The sequence below is a fragment of the Eucyclogobius newberryi genome, unplaced genomic scaffold, assembly GCF_026437365.1.
Source record: "Eucyclogobius newberryi isolate DKJ021-1_F unplaced genomic scaffold, fEucNew1.0.hap1 SCAF_21, whole genome shotgun sequence".
Classification (NCBI taxonomy): domain Eukaryota; kingdom Metazoa; phylum Chordata; class Actinopteri; order Gobiiformes; family Gobiidae; genus Eucyclogobius; species Eucyclogobius newberryi.
This window is the reverse complement of record NW_027315846.1, coordinates 21,712,400-21,729,970: the sequence shown is the minus strand read 5'-3', so window position 1 is coordinate 21,729,970 and position 17,571 is coordinate 21,712,400. Positions and strand designations below refer to the sequence as shown.

General features: G+C 41.4%; 1 protein-coding gene across 1 annotated transcript in view; it reads left to right on the top strand.

The window, feature by feature from the left end:
• ttll5 (tubulin tyrosine ligase-like family, member 5) overlaps positions 1 to 17,571 on the top strand; it is a 39,340-nt gene that overhangs the window by 18,712 nt on the left and 3,057 nt on the right. Inside the window, exons 19-30 of the mRNA XM_072458028.1 lie at positions 252 to 382; positions 617 to 848; positions 1,376 to 1,493; positions 1,850 to 1,996; positions 2,081 to 2,172; positions 2,278 to 2,426; positions 2,654 to 3,172; positions 3,885 to 4,072; positions 5,744 to 5,883; positions 9,550 to 9,742; positions 12,024 to 12,223; positions 15,683 to 15,765. Of these exons, the coding sequence (XP_072314129.1) occupies positions 252 to 382; positions 617 to 848; positions 1,376 to 1,493; positions 1,850 to 1,996; positions 2,081 to 2,172; positions 2,278 to 2,426; positions 2,654 to 3,172; positions 3,885 to 4,072; positions 5,744 to 5,883; positions 9,550 to 9,742; positions 12,024 to 12,223; positions 15,683 to 15,765 (2,192 nt within the window). The remainder of the gene's footprint in view (positions 1 to 251; positions 383 to 616; positions 849 to 1,375; positions 1,494 to 1,849; positions 1,997 to 2,080; positions 2,173 to 2,277; positions 2,427 to 2,653; positions 3,173 to 3,884; positions 4,073 to 5,743; positions 5,884 to 9,549; positions 9,743 to 12,023; positions 12,224 to 15,682; positions 15,766 to 17,571) is intronic.

Here is a 17,571-nt window from a genome sequence, read left to right as displayed (position 1 = left end):
GGAAACAGAGGTTCTACTATTGCTTAGATCTTAAATTTGTGTCTTTATTATTTGAACTTTTCATATATGTTAGTAATTTGTGGTACTACTTGTACTACTTTGTTAAAAACAAGTTTTCTTAAGTCGCAGTGAAAAAAAAAAAAAGCAGGCTCTGCTCCGCTCCATGCAATGTAATAACTAATGATAGCTAGTTTTATGTTTTCTTCCAAGTATTATGAGCGAAGTGTTGACATTGATGTTGTGTCTCTCAGGACTGTGCAGCTGCAGGTGGATGTGCTGCACGGCTCTCATCTGGTGCAGTACGAGAGAAAGTTGCTGTCTCTGGAGGCTCGTAAGAGACACCTGCACCGCCGCTCTCGCGGCTCGTCCAAGAGGAAATCTGGTAGGAAACCACTCCACTTTTTATCACAGTTTTACAGAGGGGTAACATTTTGCTAATGTGCTGTTGGTTTCAATAAATAGCTATCCCATGTCATGTTGAGGTTAGCCAATTTTGACTCTTGAGTGACTTCACTTTACTCTATCAACACTAAATGCCTCAGTTTTTGACTCATGTGTTGAAAATGTCTGTGAGTCAACAGACATTTAATTTTTATTGCAATGCTGCTTTCCTTAGGGAAGGAATCCAAGGGCTTTCCGACTGAAAGCAGCAGTCAGGACAGAGACAAGGTGAATGGGCAGTGTGAGTCAAGCACACACATGGTGGGAGACTACAGAGGTCAGGTGGTTACAGCACTGTCGTTGGATGGACTCCACACTGAAGCTGTGTCCAGCTCAGAGGGAGCACCGTGGGACAGCCGGCCCAAAGTCAACCTGCTTCACATCCTTCAGCAGGGCTGGGACCTGAGGTCAGTGTGCACTCGGGGCGGGCCCGCATACTGGCAGCCCTTTATTCTGCTACATTTTTACACTTTAGTTTGGATGAGTTGTACATTTTAACCACCACAAAAAATATATATATGTATAGTATTCCTTAACATGAACCTTGCCTTAAATTAATACATATTAATGCTTGTATTTGACATGTTCTTCCAAGACATCAATTCAACAGCATGGTTTTTGTAGCGTAACCTACCATAAATACCATAAATACCACAATGACACTTATTATTTTGACACGTGGAGGACAAGATGCACTGTTTAGTTCAGGCTGTCTCAAAGTCACCCTTGTTATCATGGGTGAAATATCCACTGGGAGAATGAGGGTGATTGCCCTGGCTGCTGTAACACCTGCATCATAGCTTTCAAAGCCACACAACATTCTTTATTGTCAGTTCTCTGCAAAACCCCCAAAGATGAATGTGTATCTTTATTTATCCAGTGTTATTTTTTTGCTGTAATCATATTCTTTTTCTTCTTTGCTTCATTTTACAAGTAAAGTGCAGGCCCGACTGGCTTTTTCTTCCTACTTGCATCGAGTCCAGCAAAGACTTTTGGCTGAGAGCAAAGCCATCACCATTCCAGCTTGGCCAGACAAGGACAATGACCAAATGGTACAATATTACTGTAACCATTTTTAAAATCTGCTTTTGTGTTGTATAATGGACATGAGGTAAAATGTGCTGGAAAAATATGTCCTTTTCATACATTGGTGCCAGTTTTTCCCTTTATTATTTGTTACTCATCTGTACCTTGGCTGTGGTTGAAATGTGCACAAACCACACTAGAAAAATGTGGTTTGAGTGTGTGTAAAATACTCATTGGTGAATTGGAATACATTGGTAACATATTTTATTATTGAAGAAAAAGCATTTGTTAAAGAATCTCAATCTAAGTAGACTTGTTTTCAACGGTAACATACAGAAAAAAGCATTTATCAGCAAATCAGGGAGTGTTGATGTCTGTGCAGGAATTGGTGATACGCTTCCTGAAGAGAGCTGCCAGTAACCTTCAGCAGGGCATGAAGGTTGGTTTGCCCAGTCGCCAGCTCCCACTTCAAGACCGCAGACGCATCCTGTCCCAGCAGCTCGGGGAGTTCATTCAGCATTATAACAAGGTGTCCATTCTCAGACCTACTTTAACACCAGCCTACTGTTCCTGCCTGACTACACTGCGGTTCTTGTACGCTTTATCTCGACAGGAAACGGATCATGTGGTGAAAAAACAAGAAAGCTGTAATGACGAACGCTGCGTTAACCACATTGTTTTTCAAGAGTACATCAGTGGAGCGAGGTTGGCAACATTTTGTTACTACTGCTATTAAATTGTAGAGCCTTCTGATCTCAATCTGCTGCATAGATCAAACTGATTTTCCCGTATATTTCTTTTTTCTAACAGTGAAAATGATCTTGAGGAGGTCTTGACATACTACACGCAAAGAAATAAATCGGCAGCCATCTTCCTTGGATCCAAAGTTTGCAGCCTAAACAAAGAAGTGTCCACAGAAAATGTTTCAGGAGAGCCAGGCAACTGTGGAGATTCAAGAAGTAAGCAGAATTATAATTTTCTTTTCCTTTTCTATGTATAAAGTGTGTTTGAATGTTGATGCTTTGATTGGAAGATTGTAAATTGAAAGCCCTGAGTGTGATGGGGTGAAGCAGGGGTCAAACGACTAACAATTAGCACTCTCTGGGGAAAGCAAGAGTGTGTCAGAGCTGGGGAATGGCAAACTGATGATAAAGAACTTCTGGTTTTATTTTCCCTCTTTTAATAGCCCAGCCTCTCGCCAAAGACGATTCCAGCACCTCCGAGTCCTCGCTCTCTGCAGAAAAAGTCAGCAGTGACCCAGACATCAAGGTTTCTGTAAATCAGCTTTCAGATCAACCCGCGGCGGCCAACTGTGAGAATAACACCGGGCCAAGCGTCCAGGCCTGTCAGCACCGCTCAAACTTCCCTGCAAATTTAGACTGCACCTACATCCACCCAGTATCATCGCTGCCCCTCCACTGTCCGCCTCCCCCTCCGCCCCAGCAGCCCCCGTCCTACACCCAGTCTCTGGCCAAGTCGCAGTTCTGTCAGGCTGACTCTGACCCCCCCGCGTACACGTCTTCACCTGTGATCACACAACCAAGACTGTGGACAGCTGCTCCCAACGCTGCTACAAGTGGACAGTCCACTCACGGGCTAAGGAGGACAACCTCATTCACCTCACATATGCCCAGCTCCTCCTTCGTCTCCAGTGCCACACACATCTACAGCCAGAAGCTTTCCAGGCCCACATCGGCTGGCCAAGGTAAAATATTCAGTCCAGTCAGTAACATGTATGTGTAAATATCATGTTTGCATCAATAACACATTGCGGAAAACAAATGAATTGAGCTTGAAACGATTAATTTTCCGTAAAAGCATGTTGCATGTTGTGTTTAATGATTACCTCACACTTCACAAATGATCACACACAAAACACACTGCGTACAGACTGACACGCTCTAATAAATAAATATGAATAATTAAGAGCTCTTACAATGCTAAATAACACATCGCAACTGTAATTATTTTAGCTTGAAAGCCATTTAGAGTTTAGATCATCAGGATATAAAATAGAGGAGTTGAACTGCCAGAAGTATTTCTCGTCACATTCAGGATGAAGCTATTCACACAGACATTAACCTGGGTCACACTATTGGCAGGTCTAGAGGAGGTTACAGACAGGCAACATCTTGGTTTATTAGAATACAGTCTGTAAGCCAGGAAGAAAGAGACCTAAAGGTGTCAGAGGAGGTGATGTTGACCAAAGGCAGGAACCATTTTCACAGCACTTTGTTTAAGTTTCCTGTAAGGGAAAAGTAACTACTTAAGCATTACAGGTTTACACTGATACTCCCAATTATTCAGAACTACTTGTATATGGCATCGCATTCATTTAAGTTACACAATTAAGTGCTATACGTGTATTTGAGTCATAAAGCTTGTTTACAGCTCTAATGCTCTGTTCTTTTCATCAGTGGTGTGGAAGAGCAGTTCTAGTAAGCTGAAGTCAAAATCAGTGGGCACATTTAAGGAGTTGAACGCCCTCTCAGCTCAGGCCCAGTCCAACCAGCAGGCCTTCATCTCCGCTCTGCAGAGACTGGCCGACAAGCAGGTGGTGCGCCAGTATGCCAGCTCCAACCACATCAACCTGCTGACACAACACGTGAGTTCCGTCTGCAGAGAAGGCTCCCCTCCTGGCTCCAGTCAACTGCTACCCACCTGGGGCAGGAAGTTGTGCTTATGAGTAATGGCTTATTAAGCAACTGTAAAGTGATCTGTGTAATGCTCTGTTAGGAACGCAGATCTGGCCCCTGTGCAGCAGGCGCTCACTGTGAGGTCTGATAGTCAGCCTTAGTCTTTGTCGATGCAGGTTAGAAATGTTAGTATTGTTTTTGAGTTGATACACAAATGTCAGCATTTGTTATCTAGTGAGACATGGCCGTCACAGAAGAGCCATGAGGCGGTCTACTATGTGGCGGTTGACTCAATAATAGGAGACAAAAGCTGTTCTGCTGTTGATAATTAACCTGAAGTTCAGGTACTTGTGCATCCACTGGGACAGGCCTGTGTTTTGAACCAGGAGCGAGCAGTGAGCCTGCACTTCACGCCTTGTGCGGTCTCATCAGGAGCTGCTTCATGGGGGGGTGATTTTGGTTGATACTTTACAAGCACCTATTTTTTTAGTGATAATTGATGCTTATAAATAGTGGAATGTGGCAAATGATTACACTGTGTCTGGGAGTGGCAGTACATGGGCTGCATTACTACCTTTTCCTCTAAAGCCCAAGGGTTTATCACACACTGCAGGGAGCCCTCTGTAACCTCTCGTCTTGGTCTTACTGGGGTGTTGTTTTGTGCGATGGCACAGGACCACACAGAATGCCTGTTTTATAGCTTCCCTTTGCTTGTACATTATCCTGTCTATCTCACAGCTCCAAAGTGTATTTCTAATGGCACCAGAATGAAATGCTTCAGTGTTTGCTCTCAAAGGCCAGAGTACATTTGGGTTTTTTTCCAAGACGCGGATTAGCAGTCATTAAATCACTTTGTGGACTAAACGGAGAGCACTGTAAACATACACAGCACCCTGTTTCACTAGATGACCTCTACAGTTTGGGTAATTACTCACTCTCATGCTAGCTAATACATACAAAAGCAGAAAGTGCACTTGAATAATGTCTGACAGTACCACCTACGCTGCAGTAAATAAATACCTTATGCTGCCGTCACGTCGTAACATTTGAGTTCAGTGGGCAGGAAAGCTCTCATAGCTTCCATTAATAATTTAAAGTACATTCGCATTTTAGCTGCTTGATTCTCATGTTCAGAACACTTCCTGATGATAAGATTGTAAACAGAGAACGATCCTTTTAGTGATGCTGAAAGGGTGTCCCTGGTTTTAATGCTGACTAAGCGGGGCCTAGCTGTGCCATGTTCTTTGTGTACATTCCACAAAATTGTCAAATACAAGAGATTAATGGTACCCGTAGGGATAGATTTTACAATCCTTCATGGCATAGATGTAAAATAGCACTTACTTCAAAGTACAGAACTTAAAATGTTCTATATACAGTACATTCCTCCCGACAATAACATTTCCTGATTATTTTTTTCCGTGAACCCTAAGTGATTGGATTTTTACTATTTTTGACTGCATCAACAAGCTATAGTTGCATCCTTACGTTCTTGTATAATAAATGTAAGTAAGACAACTTGAAACATTTCTCTATGTCCTATTTTGGATGTGCAGTTGAATTTGTTGATTTAGCAAAAATAGCTTTTGCTAATTTTGCTAATAGTAGATCTAGTTTGATTAATGTTTTTGTTTTTCCAGCTGAGCAATCTAAACCTGGCAAACAACGTGCTGAGGAAAGGCAGTTTGACGCTCTCTCCAAAAGCCTGGCACACTGCAGCTCCCACCTCAGCCCCGGTGAAGGCCTTCCACTCCGGACCAGAACTGAACACCAAAAAGAGGCATGCTACTATAACAAGCTCATTTATCTTAGAAGTCATGGTGTGTGATTTAAAACAAAAAAATATCTTGCTGTTTAACTGCTTCACTGCAATGAAAGACAAAATAACATGCACACAACTAGGAATGTCTAAAAATATGCGATTATTGTTTTTCAAAATGTAATGTAAGCATGATTTACCAACATGCAGTCATAAATGTGTCTGATGTTTTTGAATTCCCTTTGTAAATCAGTGGTCACGGCGTAGTTGCATTGCTGTTGTTAAGTTAAACATCTATTCCAGTGCCACCCGTTTTGTGTTTGAGTTTGGATGTGGATGGGACAGTGACGCTGCAGAGCACTGGCCCCTGATCTCACACTTAGTTTTTCCAGTCCATCCGTTTCTTGTGTGTTAAGCTGTCAGGGAATTCCAGGAATGTCTGGCCTTTTGTTTTTAAACTGTTTTTATTTCCATCATCCAAGAAACACTTTTAATAGAGGCTATCATTTTGCTAATATTTTTACTTCCTCTTAAATTTGACGGTAGATAAATACACATGGTATCCATTCACAACTACTTTGATAGACAGTTTATTGCTGTATTTTGTGATTTCCTCTGCACTACTTAACCATCTGCAAGAATCTGTATTGTATTATTGTTTCTTAACCTTTTCTTTTTTCATACCTGGGATACGTTTTATTGCATATTCACATGATAGTGTTCATGGGAGTTAAGGGAGGGAAGCAGCTCATAACTTCAGTTGGAAAAGTGATCAAAACCTCCCTAAAACACACATCACCATTATTGGCCCAGTTATCTAGTTGTGTTACATTACAAAAACATGTCCATTTACGATATAGTGATGAATAATTTCATTTAGCCTTTACATTATTTCTCCTATGAACACTTCCTGAGTCTCCCCTTTTACACTGGGGATGGTGTGCAGTGCCAAACATGCTGAAACTGTTAAGCTCCATGGCTCTTTAAGCAACCACAGGGGTGAACTGTGATAGGTTCCAAAGAGTAGCACGGCTCTTTGAAGTGCTGCTGCCCACATTCAGCAGGTATGCTGCATCAGCACAGCGGCCCGCTGCTCCTGCCTAAGCCGAGCCATACAGCTCAGACCTACACCGCTCATACTACTACTAACTTCCTTCCACAGTGACCTCCAATACGTCTTTTTTCCTTGGTTACCCCTGACTCTCATAAACGTTAATGGTCTGTAACGTTAATACGTGCAATAGTTTCATCTTAACGTCTATTTATAGCAACTGTTCAAACAACCGCATCTTCTCACTCTGTGACCACACCACAGCCCGGCACATAAAAGGTATTTTTATCCCAATTATACATCTTGATTTACAGAGTGTTTTACTTGGTCACATTTTGCGAGGACATTCTGTCTCAAAGGTTTTTTTTTGACGAGCCGTTTGATTAACTGACACAAAATACCATAGTAAAAATATCTTTGAAGAGTCATGTAAATTTGCTTTGACGTGTCTCTTTCTTTACTGTTCTTATTCTTGTTTGATTGGTGACAGATGTGGAAATGGGAATGAGTTTAAAAAAGATTCTTGAGAATTCTTTATTTTGGGCAGATCCCGTTCACCTATTGTTTTTCTCTTTTCTACAATTACAGGATATTTCTAAACTTAGAACGGGAATGTGATTGTTGTGGGAAAGTTGCTTGCACTTTGCTTTGTGTTGCTGGTAAAACCATAACTGGTGATGACAACTTGGAACAAAAGATGTCACACAGACACGATGCTAAAATACTGTATATTGTCATTTATTGCACAGCTTAAACCTCAAATTTTCTTATTATTAGACATTGTACTATCTCCTGAGCTACTACTATACTGACCTAAGGATATTAATGTAAGAAAGATTGCTGTACCCAATTCATATTCCCTGAAAACATTTTGGAGGAAGAGATTTTATAATTGAAGTGGTTCTTGGACATTTCAAACTATCCCATATTATGCATCTACTCAATGTTTTGTGGTGGTTTCATATTCAAAAAACACATCTACTAACTACTGTTATTGGAAGTTATTTTGGACTGGATTTCCTTCATTTAAACGTCATAATCCTGTTGTAATCCGCCTGTAATATTTCTTGTATGGGTGTTAAAGGGCATTTATGCTAGTGTCATGTTAGTGTCATCTGGATGTAAACAAACAGTGACTAATGGCTGGAAATACCCTGACACCCCTGTTTACACTGACGAGATACTCTGGCATGATGTCATTCTTCACCATACATTTTCCCACATTCAACTTGAGCTTGATTGATGCCGCACATGTGCTGGACTCACGCTGCCATAGCACAATATTGTAAGTTATATCAGCCATTTTCAACTCGGCAGAGGTTTGAGCTGGCTGCTATAAAGTCCATGAAAGTCCAGTATCTATCACACGACTGTGATGAGAAAATCAGATGTAAAACGCTTTACTGTACCTTCTGTTTTACTGTGCTGGAACCCGTCCTAGATCTTGACTCATGGTTATCAATAATGTTATTTGTGTTCTGACTTGCCTCTCTACAGAGCCATTGTTGCTGCTGACCTGAGTCGTAGTCCGCTTTCCAACAAACGCTAATAAAATAGTAGCAGTGAAGGTCCCAGCGGTGTGAAAACTGCAGCCAAGTTCAGGGAAATGAGTGCAGTAAACAGAGCTCGCAGTTGTTTTGTCTTTTGGTGTTGCATAATGGTAGTATATTCACAGACCAGCTTTTGTTTTCAGGCTGGGCTGAGGAAAAGAGCTCCCTATGCTCTATATGTGCTATTATAGGCTCTGAGTAAATGAATAAACTATAGGGATTACAACCTCCCTGTCTTTGTCTAGCTGCTGTGGTTGGTGTAATTCTCACAGTATCCTACACTGTGCATTGTTTCTCAAGATTGATTGAATGCTAATTTTAGAATTTATCGTGCTTTGCATCTAAAAACACTGTTTTCATTGCAAAGGCTTGAGTGTTTTCTTTTCCTGCAGACCGATGGGCAAATGTTATGGGAAGAATTTCTTAGAATGCTCAATGTCATATTGGTCCAAAATTAATTGTAACTATACAAGCATCTTGTCTATATACTGTACTGCAGTGTGTTCAGGCAGAATAGTTTTATCTTAAAATCCTCCAGGGGGAAAAAGGATAACTCTTTGGAGGTCAGCACCTGGCTTATTTCTAATGCTAATCCGATTACTAACGTGTGCTACTTGTCAAAAAGTAGTCTTCTGGGTTGAAGGGATACATTTGCCACAGGCCTGTCATCTGTAATGACTTTTATCCTCGCTCTTTGACTGGAGGCCAACAGTCCCCCACTGAGACAGTGAGAGCAGTCCAGTGTTTTTTATGGTCACAGCAGTGCTCATACTGGAGAAAAATGCTGACAGATAGTGACAAAGCATTTATATTGTGATGTAAGACCATTACTTGAAGTACTTTGCACATTTAGATTTTCTCTAATCCCATTGTAAAATGATGAACACTACATATGTGTAATTTAAATACAATTTTCAACATGGTATTCTAAAACATAAACCATTTAGGTGATATATTTTTTATCATGGTATATTTGTTTTTTGAGTTGTTAACATGTTTGATTGAATACATTTTTCAAATGAAATGAAGGTTTAAGATGTTTTGTCTTATGCTTACATTATGTGTATCTGTTGTTTCCACACTCAGGCCCCTGAAGGATGATGAGGATGTGTGGGCCTCTCCGTTTCAGAGGGCCTACAGTGTGGTGACGGGGGTGAGCCCGCAGCACAGCTACCACGCCACACAGGGAAGCTACCAGCTCCAGTACGCCATCCAGCAACTGCAGCAGCAGAGACTCAAGTCACAACAGCTGCTGGAGCGGAGCCAGTTAAGACACCAGGTAAAGAGGAATAACAGGAGTTTCCCCGCTCTTTCACACTGAACGTGATACTAAAAAGCCTTATATTTATCATTGGTGAAGGGGAATTTCCCCACAAGCTCAAGTCTACTGCACTGTAGGAGCTGCTAAAGGTCAATTTTCATCCATACGCTCACCACAGCTGGGTAGTTCATTTCTGACACAAGAGCTTTTTGAATTGTTGGGTGGAAAAATGGTCCACTTCACTACACTGGGATTTTAGAAGCTGCGCATGACAATTCTGTAACTGGAATCCTTTCAAGAGAGTCTTTCTAAGCTTTATTGTTTGTTTTAATACTCTTATTTGTTTGATGTTGTCTTTGGGGCGCTCCATTGTAAAATGATTTGGTCACACGAAAGCTCTGATATTTGATCTAAATTTCCTTCAGCTAAAGCCAACATCCAGGAAAGTAAAAAAAAAAAAAAAGCAGCCGCATAAAAAGTATTGCTTTCATGTTAGCATTTACAAAACTATTCTGAGAGTTTCCTTCCGAGCCACTTAACAGTAGAGCGCATCTCTCTAAACAGAAGCTCATTCCTCGAAGGCTAAACATGACTCTTCACCCCTAGTCCACATGATTTGGCCTCTGGACTCCGAGAGGCTCATTTGGAAAATAAGTGATCAAGGAATGCTGCCTCTAAATGGCCCCTGGGCACATTTCACTTCCCATATCTGATTTGTTCTCAATTTAGCTCGACCATTACAACGCAAATGTAGTTTTGCATCTGAATTTAGAGATACACAAAGGATTTGATGATTTTTAGAGTAAAAAAAAATGCCATTGAATTTTCTTTGAAAGATTATTTTCCCGGGAAGAAGGGGTTTTCTTCCTTTTCCACTGATCTGAGAGAAGTGAAAACTGATGCAGTCACTGAATGACATCATTCCAACTATGTGATTTGTCATTGTTGCAAAATAAGAATAAATAAAATGTGTCATATGTCTTGCTTTACCCCATAATTTACCTCAGATCCATCTTTTACTTATTTAACCTTTTACTTAAAATCTACATTATTCTTTCCTCACTCGCCCAAATGTATACTTACTCTCCCTTGCTGACTCAGAAAAAAGCTGACTTGCCCATCAATTCTGAGAAGCCTCCCTAAAACGCCTCCCAGTGTTGATTTTCCAGCCTCATGCTTCTGCTCTGGCTGTGTGTCTTCTGCCATTACCACAGCAGACATGATATTTAGATAGTGGGATTCCATCTCCAACTTTATGTCACCTTTTGGGAAAACTACCGTACTATTGTGTAGACAAATACTGGTCCAGCAGCGGTTATTTTCATCCGCCACCACCAATGATTCTGTGGACGACTAAATAAAAACTTAAAACTTGGTTTGGAGCTGGGCTTGCATTTGGAATTGGTAGCATACAGTTTCCACAATAATTTTTGCATGAAACCTTACTACATTAATATGAATGGCTGCAATATAATTCCACTTTGTGTCTATTTAATGTGAACTATAAAATGTAAGTGATACATGTATTTATTTAAGAGTGTAGGTGTCACCCTGAGTGTGATGTGAGTGGATGTATTGTGTGTGCACTGATGTAGTGAGGGGGGCTCCAGTGCTCGTTCCTGTTACTGGCTGCAGACTGTGCGGCTCCTCCACAGGCTTGGACCCTGGCCACCTGGCAGCCAAAGAAAGGTGCCCTTCCCGGCCCCGCTAAATCTGAATTGTGGCCATAGGCTTTGCAACCTGGAAACCCAGCTTCTCATTTATCAACACAAAAATTACATCAGATATTCCCTGTCACTAGGCCGGTCTTTTGACTGGCTGACAGTGTGGCTGAAAAAACATTAGTTTGTTAGATACCGTATAAAGCTGCAGAGAAAATAGCATAGACATGGCATGTGGAAGGAATGTGTGCCAAGCATTCCCCAGGCTACAAAGAGGGATATGTGGCCCAAAAATATTATGTCAGGAGAAAATGACATTACCCCCACCCAGCTCTCTGTGGAGATCTTGTATTAACAAACAAACAATCTGAAGAATTTCCTTTATTAGAGCAGCGAGTTGCAAAAAATGTTAAGCTTGTTTTGATACCAGATGGCATTGCATTAATATCTACTCTAATACATTCTTGTTTTCCTATGACCAAAGCATTCCAAAAGCACTTCCTAACTCCTTTTTTGGAATTGTGCTTATTTTTTGCATTGCCAAATGGGTCGCATTAGATTGTAACAGGCATTGTTAGAATCCACTTTCTCATTTCTAAGATTTCCGTTGTGACAGTTCTTTCCTTTTCCTTTTGTAGGATCAGTCTTCAAACCAGTCAAGTGTCCAGACTTCTACCAAATCCTCCAGCTGTCCCTCTGCCAGTCTCCGTTCCTGCTCCCACCCCTGTGCTGTGAGCCTCATCCAGACCAACACAAGTCCTGTCCACGTCCCCAAGCCTCCCAGGAGCGCCCGATCAGAAGGCCAGGGCAGGAAAACCACAGCAACGCGTCTTTTCAAGTATGTAGTCATTACTCTTGTGCTGTTATTTACTGTAGTGAACTTGTGACTGGATAAATAAATTAACCCAATGAAATAGTTTGCTTGCTGACCCCTTTTGGTTGTATTTGGTATCTTCAGCCCAATGATGCGCTGGCACAGAGTCCATCAACTGAATGCATCACACGTGTAAAGAGAGCGCTCTGTGCAGCTACATTAGGTGACTTCATCCTCACAGATAGCAGTAATTGTCTTGTTTTATCATGGGAGCTGAGGTCGTGCTAATGAGTGTCAGAATACGTGTCTAGTGGAGAGCGCTGGCAGCTCTGATCTGTCTGCGCCGTAAACAGCCCCATCACAGGCCTGATTTCTGCCTGAACCGTAAACACAGCACGGTTCAGCGCAAGGACCTGGCCTTCGAGCTCCATTTCAATCCTGTTTGGTTTGGAGATAAGCTGAAGAGAGGGAGAAAATACAGGCTTTTTCCCCTCACTTATTGTATGACTTTATTACTGCCACATCTGGCCAAATTACACAACATGCGCTTTGTGATCAGAGCTGATTGTTTGTTTAAAACTGTGTTGCAATCGCGATGGGCTCTTCACACTTACTGAGAAGGAAGCTATCGTCTCACATAACTCGGATTTATCAGACTCGGTTATTTGACTTTCCGCTTTCATTCATTCCAGTGTCCCCGCTGATAGTACGCTGACGTGTTACATGGGCTGCCCGCTCGCAGTAGTGCCGGGTTGCAGAGGAGGTTAGGGCTGCCGTGTAGGTGCCCTGTTTGCTCCGCGCGTGTGTGTCTTCCTGGCAGCCCGACTGTTTACCTTCTGCATGTGGAATTCCAGAGCCCCCTCACACTCTCCTCTGTCCTGCATTTTTGCGGTCCACCAGTGTGACATGGGAGAGTGTGGGAAAAACGGAAGCTCCTCCACTAAAAATGCACCGATGGAAACAATGAAAAGAAAGAATAAGGAGAATGGGAAGAACAAATGACAGAGAAATATAAACGGAGTCCGGGGGGAGAGCGGATGATTGTTCGCAGAGAATGGAGGGATAATACACTTCTTCCTTTCCATTTCCAGTTCTCATTTTGGGAGTAACTCAATACTTGTGTTATTGAAGCACGGCTAAAATACATCAGGTTTAGTCCGACTTTTCACCTTCTCGAGAGGTGCGGAAACATATGTTTTAACTACAACCAATCTAGAAATCTGCTATCTTGTAATGTCAATTATGCTGTGCCCCAATCTGGACCAGAAATGGAGGTATTTTTAGTTCTGGGCCCTGGGGAATACAATAAACGTAACTGATTTAATGTCTGTAACTTTTTGTCCCTTTGCTTTCTAGTCAGAAGTAGTTTGTTTCTCACATTGATTGTATCCACTAAATCTGCCCCAATAATCACTATATTGACTTTAAATACATAAATAATAGTTAGAACAATATTTCTGGGACTCAATATTTATCAGGTGTACATTTTCTTTATTCAATCTTCTATCCCCTATTATAGATACTAAATTGTTTCATCCTGCTATTCATTTATTGCAGCTCAGGCTTTTAAACATTATTGTACATTTAGTAAAGGGGAGTATTCTGCTTTAGGGTTATTATGTCAGCATAAAAATTGTTCAATATGATCGTTTATTGTGACATCTTTCTGTAGCACACTTTAAAATGTGTAATCGTGACAGGCGAATATTAAAAGCCATAATATTCTAGATTCATCATGTCAGATGGAGGGCCAGTCCATGGATTTCAGAATTAGTACCATTGTCATAGCGATTAATAATTTAAAACTAAATATTATTTATGTCGAATGGGAAAGAAGTCCTCAAAATGTAACAGCTGCAGATAACTCTATGGGATTTTTTTGTTTTTGAAAGAAATCTCCAAATTGAAAATCCACATCAAATATTTCACAGTTAATTTTTGTGCCAGTTTTTGTTTCATGTGCACAGATCCATACGTTTTAGAGATATAAACCAGGACAAAACAATCATCAGTCAAACAGCGACTTCTAACTTTTTTAATCTGCCCTGCACCTCATTTTTAATCTTTCAGTTGAGAGGCCACGCGAACCCAACCTCTTTGTTTGTACTATATAATGTGGCATAAATGAAGCCTTGAATATCAGCTTCACTTTAATAATATTTAGTGCCGGGGCAGGGCTGTCTGTCCATCAGCCTGCCATAACTGCCAACTTGTGGGCTTCAAGCGTTCAGAGTGGTATGACTTCACTGAAGGCTTTGAAAGGAGTAATTTGTAACACAAATAAATGAGCCTGTTTGGTATTTTGTTTGTGAGATTTGGCTTGTGGCAGCCGTAACTACGGAAACGCGGGCTGTCGTGTGGCATTACTAATAGGGTGACAATTACGGCAGCACCGTTAATGTCAGCCTCACTGCAGCTTTCACTCCCTATTAATCAGGCACAACAGTAGTTATTTTCACAGGACGCTGTACACACACAGGACCTGCCAAATGTATGTTTGTAGTTAAACTTTATACCCTTTGGTCAGTAGCACTTAGGCACGCCGGGGCTACCTGCAGTGCAAAGAGGGTAGAGCTGCACATCCGAGACGCTTGCCTAAGAATTCTGCAAGCCGTGTGAAATTTTCAGCTTGGGGCCAGTATATTATCTGTACACACTGCAAGTTCAGATCCAGCTGTCCCGGCTGAAGTGCTGCCTTCAGCTGACAGAGTGAAAGAGCGTTGTCAAAGAAAGGGATGTGAAGAACTCCAAGGGGTCACATTTTTTTTCACTCCCTCAATGTGAAAAGGGTTGCTTCCTGTCAAGGTAGGCCACGCTAGAAGTGGGCCAGCTCTATTTGTGCTTGTGTAATGGTATGAAAGAACAACTATGCAGCCCCTTACAAGGAGGCAGTGTGTACCCTCATTACCTTGTTAATGCTCCTCTGGCAAGCTGCTGTTATGGGGCGAGAGGTTAATGCCAGCTAAGCTTTATTTATTGTTCCCCCTAAAAATGCTTAACAGATTTAATGTATAAGGTTACAGGCACGTCTGCTCCTGCTCTACGCTTCAATACTCCTTTTAATGGTTTATTCCGTGAAAACAGTGTATTTGCTGTTTGATAATGTGGAAAGGTGGAGCAATCTGGGCCCTGTAATCGCCATAAGTACTGTGCTCCTCAGTATACAGACACTGGCGACGTTTGTATTCGCCGTGCAATCAAATAGAGCTTGGCACAAGCCTTTTTATTTTGCAGCCTACATCATAATTATCTGGCAAACGTGAAAATCGCATCACCCGGGACAAGGAGCAGGAATTTGTCCCCTACTTGCCACAGTAACTCAAGAGAGACAGTGGGTAAACAGACCACAAGCCTAACTGTCTGGCCTTATGCTGGGAACTCCTGACCTCTACTAGTGGGAATGGGTTGTGTTTCAAATGTAGAAAAATATATTTCAAAATGTTGTTGATTGTCACTTGAATTTCTCTTTTTTTATGTCCCCAGGCCATCCTCTGCAGAGACTTCAACCACTGGACCCATATCGAACGGCAAGAGAATACTCTCTGAAGCAATATGTGGTGACTCAGGTGAGTATTTACCGGTGTTCCAGTTGTAAGCATGTTTCACAATCCCTGCTTTCCACTATCTCTACACCCGGTTATGATCTTTTTCTTTTCTTTTTAAGTATCCTGGTTTTGTGTGTGTCCATGTAAACGCATCATCCTGATTTCAGTTTCAATTTTCAGTTACAATTGTATTTGGTCTTTCCAAAAACAAATAAAAATGGCTTTTAGTAATGATTTAATGAACATAATCTATACAGACTTTTGATTTGTGCCATTTAACACAAATAATATTCAAATTTTTGACCTCTGCTCAAAACCACATGTTTGAGTGACTGTGGACCTCTCATTCAGTGCATGTAAACATCATATTCAGAAAACTGTCAGAACCAGGATAAGGCTCATAACCAGGATACCCGAGTGCATGTAAACAAACTCATGTTGGGTTATCAGGAATGTGTTCTTCACTTGAATGAAAATAAATAAAAACCTTAATCGATTAGTCAGTTGGCATTTAAATGTTTGCCATATCTCAGAGATGATAACATGTTTATTTTCTGTGATATTACATTTCCTCTCATTGGTTCTTCCTGTTATGCGATCAGTGCCACCAAGGCGATTGACATAAAAAAATAGTCAAATTTACCAGCTTTTCTTCCATCAAGACACTCAATTCACACACCAGTTGTTCGCAGACACTGGGGGTGAGTCGGGTTAAGTGTCTTGCCCAAGCACACAACGGCAGTATTCACCTGAGGCAGCTGCGATCGCACGGTCGAACACTGAGCTGCTGCTGCCGCCCGTTACATTAACTTATTATTTGTTCTTTTTCACATTTGTGACCTTTCTTAATTCACCTGCAATCTTGAAAATTATTTTGGAGATAAAATGAATCAATGAATGAATTTTCTTTTCTTCTGAAATCTTATTTCCATACATTGATTGATTCCATAGATATTTGATACATTGATTGCCCATGACGGATCCTCCTGGTGTCCCATGTGGAGATAGACGATCCACTTGGTGAAGTTAAACACCTGTTCTTTTAATTAAACATGAAGAACATGAAGAAAGCACACAAGTGTAAGCAATTGGAGTACACTCAACTTCAGAGACTTGAACTGGGCTATAAACAGTCTTTTTAGTGCTGTTTGCTTTGCTGTGTGACCAATGGGCTGGCGTGTGTCCATGGCTGCAGATTACTGAAGAAGTATAAAGAGGCTTACGGGCGATGACATCTTTTTTGTAATGAGATCCAGTGATGGGAACATTTCAGGCGTTCCCATCTGTTCATCATTTCTTCATTCATAGTGTTTCCATCTGCCAAACGCACTGTCCGCTCAAACTAACACCGCGGCACAGTCAATATGACACTATTATGTGGTCACTTGTGGCACTCGTGTGTGTCTTCATCCCGTAGCGTTTACACAACTTTTTCCATCCGGAGCCACGTGCTAAATGAAGTGTTGAGATTTAAGGCAGCAACAGTGATATTAAAGCTTTGCTGATGCTCACATCTGTTTGCCTGATCAAGGACTTTTTCCATACTACGCTTAAGCATTAGCAAATCATACTATTCATCACATCATTGGTAGTGTGAGAGTCACCTCAGCAATCAGACTACATATGTCCCTGGGCTGGCTGTTGGAAAAATACGGTAGCAGCAGTGCACGTCCCAGTCCCCTCAGCGTGCGTGCCTTTGACCAAAGAATTTACTTTGTGGTCTACTTTGCCTGGTTTTAGTTAACAAACATCTTATAAACCCATCAATTACATCTCTTGTTTTTTTGCGCTCAGAGGGTGTGGGAGATGCCTCAGAATAGAGAGAAG